At 39.5% G+C, this 9,878-nt stretch overlaps 1 protein-coding gene across 3 annotated transcripts in view; it reads left to right on the top strand.

Annotated features, from left to right (window-relative positions):
* Positions 1-3,675, top strand: part of LOC126281274 (protein lethal(2)essential for life-like) — a 42,641-nt gene extending 38,966 nt beyond the window's left edge. For 2 of the 3 annotated variants that reach the window (XM_049980101.1, XM_049980100.1), the window contains 2 exons: positions 2,987-3,208; positions 3,297-3,646. In XM_049980101.1, coding sequence (XP_049836058.1) covers positions 2,987-3,208; positions 3,297-3,425 — 351 coding nt within the window. In that variant the 3' untranslated portion in view covers positions 3,426-3,646. Of the gene's footprint in view, positions 1-2,986; positions 3,209-3,296 lie in introns of all 3 variants that reach the window. The other variant, XM_049980099.1, reaches the window with a different exon arrangement.
* The last annotated feature ends 6,203 nt before the right edge of the window (positions 3,676-9,878 follow it).

Genomic DNA, 9,878 nt, shown 5'->3' on the forward strand with positions numbered 1-9,878 from the left:
ATCGTCTCCATGGGAGAACAGCAGCCTGCATTGCTGCGAAAGGTGGATATACACTGTACTAGTGCCGACATTGTGCATGCTCTGTTGCCTGTGTCTATGTGCCTGTGGTTCTGTCAGTGTGATCATGTGATGTATCTGACCCCAGGAATGTGTCAATAAAGTTTCCCCTTCCTGGGACAATGAGTTCACGGTGTTCTTATTTCAATCTCCAGGAGTGTATATGGCAAGGTGGGGTAAATCCGACCGGGTGGGTAAACCCGACCGCCTTTATTTGTGAAAAACGCCAAAGCGGAGCGATTTCGCGTTAGTGTTAACATCTAGAGCATTCGAAATAACCAAAATGTCACCTTGACAGCTTTGCCGCATTTTACATTTAGGCACCCAAAAGACAACAAGTGTGTTTTCGATTGTTTCAATTTAATTTTTGTGCAAACTGCATCACTAGTTACCTTATGAAATAAAACGATCGCCAAACAAACGATAAGTGATTTTTGTAGTGCCTTTAGTAACCTATTCAGTGTATGTATCGTTTTTGTTGGAAATGTCGTGGAAATTGATTCTATGTGTGTTAAATGAAATGGTGAGGTAAATCCGACCGCTAAATGGTGGGGTAAATCGTACTGCATATTTTTCATCGTTTATGTGAATGGAATTATTTATTTATGTAAACGAAGTGAATTTTTGTTTATTTTTAGGAAAATGATACGAAATTACAAACGAAAAACGACAAAACTCAATTAAAACGATATTCGCCGAGCAGTTGTTGCAATGCAAATGGGAATGTTTTTACAAGCTGTCGCTCGTGATTTTAAAATTTCGAGATGGACGTTGCAGCTGAACCGCATCTTTTTTCAATTAAAATTTACATTCATTTAGCTTTCAGTACATTTTGTATTCTAAACATTGTTATTATTTGAATACATTTTGTTCATTTATGTAAAAAACATAATTGCTTATAATTATTCTCTTAAAAGACCGTTCATTTAGAACTATTTCTATCAGCCAAACAAATAGGGGGTCTGATTTACTCCACCATTTTTGCAAATGGGGAAAAATTGCGTTTCTTAAAATACGGATATCTCAAACTATTGATAGTATAACAAAAATATTTTGCAAAAATTTGCTACTTTATATTACCTATAATTTAACGTATATAACATTAAGATCCGACCTCGGATAAGCATTTTATAGCCACAAGAAATTACTAGGTCATATATGCAGTCACACAGCCCAGTGTCTGTAAATGTATTACCTTTTAGTTTCTTGTCATCCTTGCAAGGTCTATTACATCGCTGCTCCTTTCAACAGCTGTTCCCATGTTAGCCGTAATGGAGGTGAGTCGGACATAATGGTGCTAAGTCTTCTTGGTTCAGAACTGGCTTGCATTGATATGGAACTTCATAGCTAGTTAATTCTGAGATTGTGATTATTGGCTGTGGTACTGCTGGCTGAGTTTCTTAAGAAATACGTAGGTTAGAACTTGTGGCAACACTGCTATGGAGGCACTATGCAATGGAATCTACTATTATCGTTGATAGCACACGTTGTTGATATACCTGCCTTACCTCCGAGCAAATGGACTCGCCGTCCCACGTCACCGGCTTGCGCACAATCGAGAGAAACACAGTCACTTGTGAACGAGCGGTCTAACGTAACGGTGTCACTATGTTCTCGAAACAGGAACAACGGATTTGGATCAAGATTGAATGTCCCAGAGGTCGTACAGCACGACAGTGTCATCAAGGTCTTCAAGAGGCGTACGGGGAATCGCCATTGCCTTACAGAACAGTGGCACGTTGGGTAAAAGCCTTCAACGAAGGTCGGCAAACTGTGGCAGACATGCATCGGGCAGGTCGTCCTAGCGTCTCTGGAAGAGAAGTGTATGCTGTTGCCGCGTTATTGGACAGCGATCGACGCCATACGATTCATGAGTTCGCCCACGAAACTTGATTAGCGCATACGACTGTGCTTCGCATCCTGAAGGAAAGACTGAGCATGCGGAAAATTGCATCACGATGGGTTCCGCATGACTTGTCGGAAATGCAGAAATGCATGCGTTACGACGCTGCTCAGACGTACTTGGAGCGCCACGAGCGCGAAGGAGCGGCTTTCTTACGCCGTATCGTAGCACTATATGAGACATGGGCCACATAATCAGAGCCAAAACTGAAACGCCAATCCTACGAATGGCGTCATTATGGGTCGCCGCAAAAATCGGAAGTGCGTCAGAGCCCCAGTATGGTAAAGTTACGGTGATTCTCGTGTACGACTGTGATAGTGTTATCCTAACGCATTGCGTTCCTCCACGGCAGACCGCCAATGCACAGTATTACTGTTCGTTTTTAGAGCATCACTTGCGACCAACTTTGCGAAAGAAGCGGCGACACTTTCTGCGCAACCCAACCATCATTTTGCACGACAATACGCGGGCGCATACAGCGCAAGCTGTGGCTGCTCTGTTTGTTCGATGGGACTGGGAAGTACTGTTTCATCCACCATAGTCCCCGGACTTGTCCTTGTGACTTTGATTTGATTCTGAAGACGAAGGAACCAATTCGTGGCATTCGCTACAGAAGTGCTCCAGAGATCCGACAGGCAACAACAGAACAGGCTTTGCTAACTGTATACTACGCCTTCCACATCGCTGGCAACGGGTTTTACACAACGCTGGTGACTACTTTGAAGGACAGTAAAAGGTACAATCATGTAACTCTTCTGTATCGGTTGTGAATATATAGTTGCCACTATTTAAGTTTCAACCCTCGTAACAGTATTTGATATTGCTTGAAACTGTAATGTGATACAGTGTATAGATAATAATTGTGCAAGAAGACCTTAGTGGCACTGAGGTAAAAAAGGTTAAACTTAGATTTAAAAAATACTGTTAAATGCACAGATAATTGTAATTACGTCTACTTAAAACAGTATAACGTGATTATAGCATGAGTGCATGATGCATAAAATGAAGAATTTCAAATTATTGTAGGTCAGTCTTGATGTGCAACAATTCAGACCTGATGAGATATCTGTGAAGAAGATTGATGACTTCGTCGTTGTGGAAGGAAAACATGACGAGCGAAAGGATGGACACGGTTACGTTTCTCGTCAGTTTACCCGGCGTTATAGGTTACCAGACGACATAGAAGTTGACCAAATGGTGTCAAAACTGTCGTCAGATGGTGTGCTTACAATAACAGCACCGAAGAAGGTAAGTCTGGTTAAAGAAGTCTATAATTACTTTCCGACTTATGAATGAATGGTGCCAATATTTTATTATTCTTTTCTAATTTTTCAAGACATTGCCGCCTTCTGAATCAAGGGAGCGTATTGTTCCCATCGTACACACAAATCAGCCAGCTGTTGCACAGAGTGCTCCTTCTAGGGAATCTGGAGATAACGAGATACAAGAAACCATTGTGCAGTAATTTCGTAATGTTGATTCCTAACATGAAATTAGTGGGTATTAAAGTTTCTTTATCTGCTTAGTATTTGTTACCACATAACTTTTCTTTTTTTGGCATCGCTGTTTAAGATTAATCTGTAGTACAGTGCAAATGCTTGTGTTAAGAGATGCTAATAAATCTTAGTACGTTTAATTGGTTCCTTATGAACTTACAACAAAACTTTTGACAATATTGAAAATAAATGAATTCAGCGAAATTACGCAGAATAAAATGGGCACCATTGTTAGGAAAAAGTGTTTAAAACATGGTTTAAAGGCAGTGTGTTACAGTAACCATTCATCTGTGATAATAGTTCTTGAAAAATTCATCGGTCTTCATGGGATGGAAATGTCAGTTGCACATCTTGAAACATACTTTATGTACATTGATGTTTGGCTTAAGAGAATAGGATCAGCGTTGTCTCACTAAAGTAACCTTTTACGATTCCTTTAAAGACTTAACTTTAGCATACATTTAAAACACAATAATGTTTTTGTATCTAAAGTTGTGCTGAAAAATGATTTTCCTATTTCTGGAAAGTATTGTATTCAGAAATTCTGTGCCACATTGATTTCTACCTATAAAAAGTAGAACACGTTAAAGAACGTCATGACCAAGAAAAGCAGCGGCTGCTTCAACAAAAAATATTGGTCGATAACACAGATCAGGTCTTTGGATAGCAATGGAAAACATGAACGATATTTAACTAACTTTATTAATAAAGCAAGCAAAATGTGATAAATCTAGCATACCAATTGCATTAGTTTTCTTTCACTAACAAAATTACACATTGTTCATGCTTATGAAAATCTGTGTGATCAAAACTGAGAGTGAAGAAATAGCTTAGTTTGATGCACAGCTAGTTACAGTATATGATATAGCTCCATACAGTAATGCAAAACAGTCCTCCAAAATAGTGCTTTCCATTAACGATTTAACACTTCAAAATTTTAGGGAAATCTTGCAGTTAGACTGGCATGAGGTGTACAGGGAACATGATGCTAATTTAAAATTCAACCTGTTTCATGATATCTTTGTGAGTATATTTGAAAACGGTTTCCCTAAGGAAACAGTGAAATATAATTGTAAGAAACATTGTAAAAAGCCATGGCTTACTAAAGGGATAAAAATATCTTGTAAACAGAAAAGGAAAATGTATTGTATAGCTAGGAGGAGTAATGATCCCAAAACAATGAAACATTATAAAAACTACTGCACTGTATTAAGTATAGTTATTAAAAAGTCCAGCAGTATGTGCATTATGTCTGAGACTAGCACATCTGATGATAAAATTAAAACAATTTGGAATATTGTGAAAAGGGAAACAGGGCAACCGAGAGCACAGGAAAACTGTATTTCTATCAAACACAATGAAAAGTTTGTTAACAAGAATTCAGAAGTAGAAAACATTTTTAATAATCATTTTTAAGTGTTGTAGAGAAAATATGTTCCAGCTATTAATCAGAAAATGCAAGGCAGTATATGGAAGAGGCAGTACCTATGCAGTTTCCTAAAATTGAAGTTCAACTCACCTCTCCTACTGAAATTAGGAAAATAATAAATTCACTCAAAAGTAAACTCACAAGGAATTGATGACATTTCCAACAGAGTACTAAAAGCTTGTTCCCAACAATTAAGTGGGATTCTCAGCCACATATGTAGTAGCTCACTGACACAGGGCATTTTTCCAGATAGACTGAAATATGCTATTGTTAAACCATTGCATAAAAAAAGGGATAGATCTGATGCTAACGACTACCACCCAGTCTCACTTCTGACAGCTTTATCCAAAATTCTTGAATATGTAATGTATTCAAGAGTAGTATCACACATTTGTAAAAAATGAAGTACAAAAAAAATGTCAATATGGTTTTCAGAAAGGTTTTTCAACAGAAAATGCCTTATATGCTTTCACTGATCAAATATTAAATGCAATGGATAACCGAACATCACCCATTGGGATATTTTGTGATCTCTCAAAGGCTTTTGATTGTGTGAATCATGAAATTTTTCTAGATAAGCTTAAGTATTGTGGCATGAGTGGGACAGTGCACAAATGGTTTAATTCATACTTAACCGAAAGAATGCAGAAGGTTGAAATTAACAGTACAGATAGTCTACAAAAACCAGCAGAGTCCTCTAACTGGGGAGGTATCAAGAATGGTACCCCACAGGATTCTGTCTTGGGTCCCTTATTGTTCTTAATATATATTAACGACTTGCCACTCTGTATTCATGAAGATGCAAAGTTAGTTCTTTTTGCTGATGATACAAGTATATTAATCACACCCGAGAAGCAAGAATCAGCTAAGGAAATTGCAAATAAACACAGTTTATACAATTCTGTAGAGTAAATGGCATAACACCATTGATAAATATAAACTATGAACGGAAGTCTGTTACTAAGGTAGATTACTCAAAATTGCTAGGTGTGTGCATTGATGAGAAATTGAATTGGAAGAGACACATCGATTATCTGCTGAAATGGTTAGGTTCAGCTACTTATGCTATTAGGTTTATTGCAAATTTTGGTGATAAACATATCAGTAAATTAGCCTACTATGCCTGTTTTCATTCACTGCTTTCATATTGCATATTTTGGGGCAATTCGTTATTAAGAGAGAAAGTATTCGTTGCACAAAAGCGTGTAATCAGAATATTAGTTGGAGCTCACCCAAGATTACCGTGCAGACATTTATTTAAGGAACTCAGGATCTTCACAGTACCTTCGCAATACATATATTCACTTATGAAATTTGTCATTAATAACCCAACCCAATTCAAAAATAACAGTGAAGTGCATAGCTACAACACTAGAAGAAAGCATGATATTCACTATTCCGGATTAAATCTCACATTGATACAGAAAGAGGTGAATTATGCTGCCACAAAAATCTTTGGTTATTTGCCAAATCGTATTAAAAGTCTGACAGATAGCCGACCAACATTTAAAAGCAAATTAAAAGAATTTCTGAATGACAACTCCTACTCAATACATGAATTCTTAATATGAAGTAACTGAAAAAAATTAATTAATTATTTTGTCTAAAGAAGAATGTTAAAGTGACGTGTTCCACATCATTATGAAATGTCCTATTCATGATCTATGGAACAAGGATCAATGTATGTATTTATGTATGTTACCTTGAAATATTCACTTCAGGTCACCATCTGTATACAATTTACACTAAACCAGTAAAGTACATGCACATTAACACCAAATCAGTTCACCTTGGCCACAAAGAGGTTGCCTGTCAGTAGTCTTGATATAACTGTGGCAGAAGACCGAACAACAGGGGACTGACGTGCCTTGATAATACGAAGTGGTGCATTGATAATCGCTACTAGTCGAAATCTAGATTTGCTGAATAAAACCTGCTAGTAAAGGACAACTGATTGCTGTGCTCTGTCATTTGAAAGAACTTTAAAGTATTATATTTGTTGTGGTGTTTAAGTGTGACATGGTTGTAATTGTAGATTAACTCGCACATTTCATCCAGTCTATAGAGCTACTGGAACAAATTGGTCAGTCATATGGCGCCCTATGCTTACAAGGGAATGGTTCAATCCGACATGTCAACACCTGTCCTGAAAGTTTTTGTACATGAAGAATACAACGAAACAAACACTGTCAAAATTTTAGCTGCTGAGACACATTGCACGTACTTTTTTTAATGTTGAAAATTGCCAAAACCGTAGCTCGCCCGCCGGCTGGAGAAATGGACGACCCTGTCGTAGCTGTAGCTTAGAGCTTACACACAACACATTAGGCACATATCCTTGATTGGCGGCGTACCAGTAAACAGATAACAGGGCACAACGCGATCGAATTTCAGTTTCTATTAATAGTTTCTCTGACACAATTTTCCAGTTGCTATTAGCTCGAGTTTGGAACTCGTTTAGTATCCATAATAATTAGCAGTTGCCTTAACGGTATTGCTAACTGCTAAAAATGTAGATAAAACTGCATTAATTTTCTTTGTGTTTTCTTCGTAGATGCTTGGTGATTGGATCTGTCTTTGAGCAGATTCGAATTTCACGGTCATGTGGAATCCAATTAATGTTATCAACATTTCAAACGTGAAATATGAGGGTGGTATACAATTGAAATCTTGTAATTCTCTGAATAGCCACAAGTATGGCATTTACTAGTTAATTTCTGGGACATTCATTCAAATAATGTCGACATTCCGTTAGAAATTGTGGAAACATTAGAAGAAACAGCAAATAACTAACAATTCCGTGAATTGTGGCTCGAACGTTGATTGTTGTGCTAATTACAGTCTGCAACAAAAATACAATACCATCCTAGGCCAAAGATAATATTACAGTAATAACTTTCAGTGGCAATAAGGGCCTGTAAAATTTTTGGTTAGATGAAGGAGGGAGAAAACGCTTACAATTAAGCAGTGTGCAAGGCCAGCTTCGTTTCGTAAAATCTGAACGCGAATTGTATAAATGGAAGCTCAAAATATCCGCCGAAATGAAACTCGCGAAACTGTGAGAGATGGATTAGAACTGCTCTTGAGTCAGTGCACCGTTCCTGGGGAGACGTAAAAGTTTGGACACTCTAAATTGCAAGTGAGATGAGCATTACTGATTACCAGGAAATTATAAGGAAAAGGAAGTCGCAAAATTACATAGTTTTACTTCAAGTAAACGTGTATAGAAGATTATGTTAATACACTCATGCTCATAAATTAAGGATAATGCTATTACATGCTGAAAAAACGCTCTGATGGGCGGTTTGCGGGTTTATATCACCTCTGTTTGTGAGCATGCGGTGCATTTGACTTGCGGTCGTCGCACGGTGGCGTGGCAGCAGTGTCCATACGCAGAGGTGTGTTGGTGCATGTCAGAGTACGGTGCAGCGAGTAAGTGCGCAGACATTGTCAGGCGTGTTAATGGTGACTGTGTTGAAAATGGCTCAAAGAATATACATTAATGACGTTATGAGGGGTAGAATACTAGGGCGACTGGAGGCTTGTCGATCACAGCAGGTCGTAGCACGGGCCCTCCGTGTGCCACAAAGTGTGATCTCAAGATTATGGCAATGATTCCGGCAGACAGGAAACGTGTCCAGGCGGTACAGTACGGGACGTCCACAGTGTACAACGCCACAAGAAGACCGATATCTCACCATCAGTGCCCGCAAACGGCCACGGAATACTGCAGGCAGCCTTGCTCGGGGCCTTACCGCAGCCACTGGAACAGTTGTCTCCAGACACACTGTCTACAGGCGACTGAACAGACATGGTTTATTCGCCAGGAGACCAGCAAGGTGCATTCCACTGACCCCTGGTCACAGGAGATTCAATAAAGCCTGGTGTCAAGAACACAGTACATGGTCATTGGAACAGTGGTCCCATGTTATGTTCACGGCCAAGTCCAGCTATACTCTGAACAGTGATTCTCGCCGGGTTTTCATCTCGCGTGAACCAGGAACCAGATACCAAGCCCTTAATGTCCTTGAAAGGGACCTGTATGGAGGTCGTGGTTTGATGGTGTGGGGTGGCATTATGATTGGTGCACGTACACCCCTGCATGTCTTTGACAGAGGAACTGTAACAGGTCAGGTGTATCGGGACGTCATTTTGCACCTGTATGTCCGCCCTTTCAGGGGTGCAGTGGGCCGCACTTTCCACGTGATGGATGATAACACACCGAGCTGCCATCGTGGAGGAGTACTTTGGAACAGAATACGGCAGGCCACGGTGAGTGGAGTGGCCTGCCTGTTATCCAGACGTAAACCCCATCGAGCACGTCTGGGATGCTTTCGGTCGACGTATCACTGCACTTCTTCAAACCCCTAAGACACTGTAGGAGCTCTGACAGGCACTGGTGCAAGAATGGGAGGCTATACCCCAGCAGCTGCTCGACCACCTGATCCAGAGTATGCCAAACCGTTGTGCGACATGTGTACGTGTGCATGGTGATCATATCCCGTATTGATGTCGGGGTACATACGCAGGAAATAGTAGGATTTTGTAGCACATGTCTTTCGGGACGGTTTTCTCAACTTGTCACCAATACTGTGGACTCGCAGATCTGTGTCGTGTGTGTTCCCTATGTGCTTATGCTATTAGCGCCAGTTTTGTGTAGTGACACATTGTGTGGCACCACATTCTGCAGTTATCCTTAATTTATGAGCATGATTGTAGATATATTACAGAAAAATTCGTAGCTAACCTAAGACAAAGCTTCTTCTTACCCGCAAAATACTGTGTATATAGCCAGCCAGCCAGCTTTCGTGCAACAACTGCGTGCAAAGCGCACTTTATCATTTCGAGCAAAAAACTCTGTCGATTTTCAGTAGATGCCTGTGACAAGTATGAGTGGATTATTGTTTCCGCAACTTTATATCTTGCTTCAAGAACTAAAGCGAAAATTGGGCCCAAAAATTTAACAAATGACTGTTTAGTTGCAAAAATCTTT

The sequence above is a fragment of the Schistocerca gregaria genome, chromosome 7 (assembly GCF_023897955.1).
Source record: "Schistocerca gregaria isolate iqSchGreg1 chromosome 7, iqSchGreg1.2, whole genome shotgun sequence".
Classification (NCBI taxonomy): Eukaryota; Metazoa; Arthropoda; class Insecta; order Orthoptera; family Acrididae; genus Schistocerca; species Schistocerca gregaria.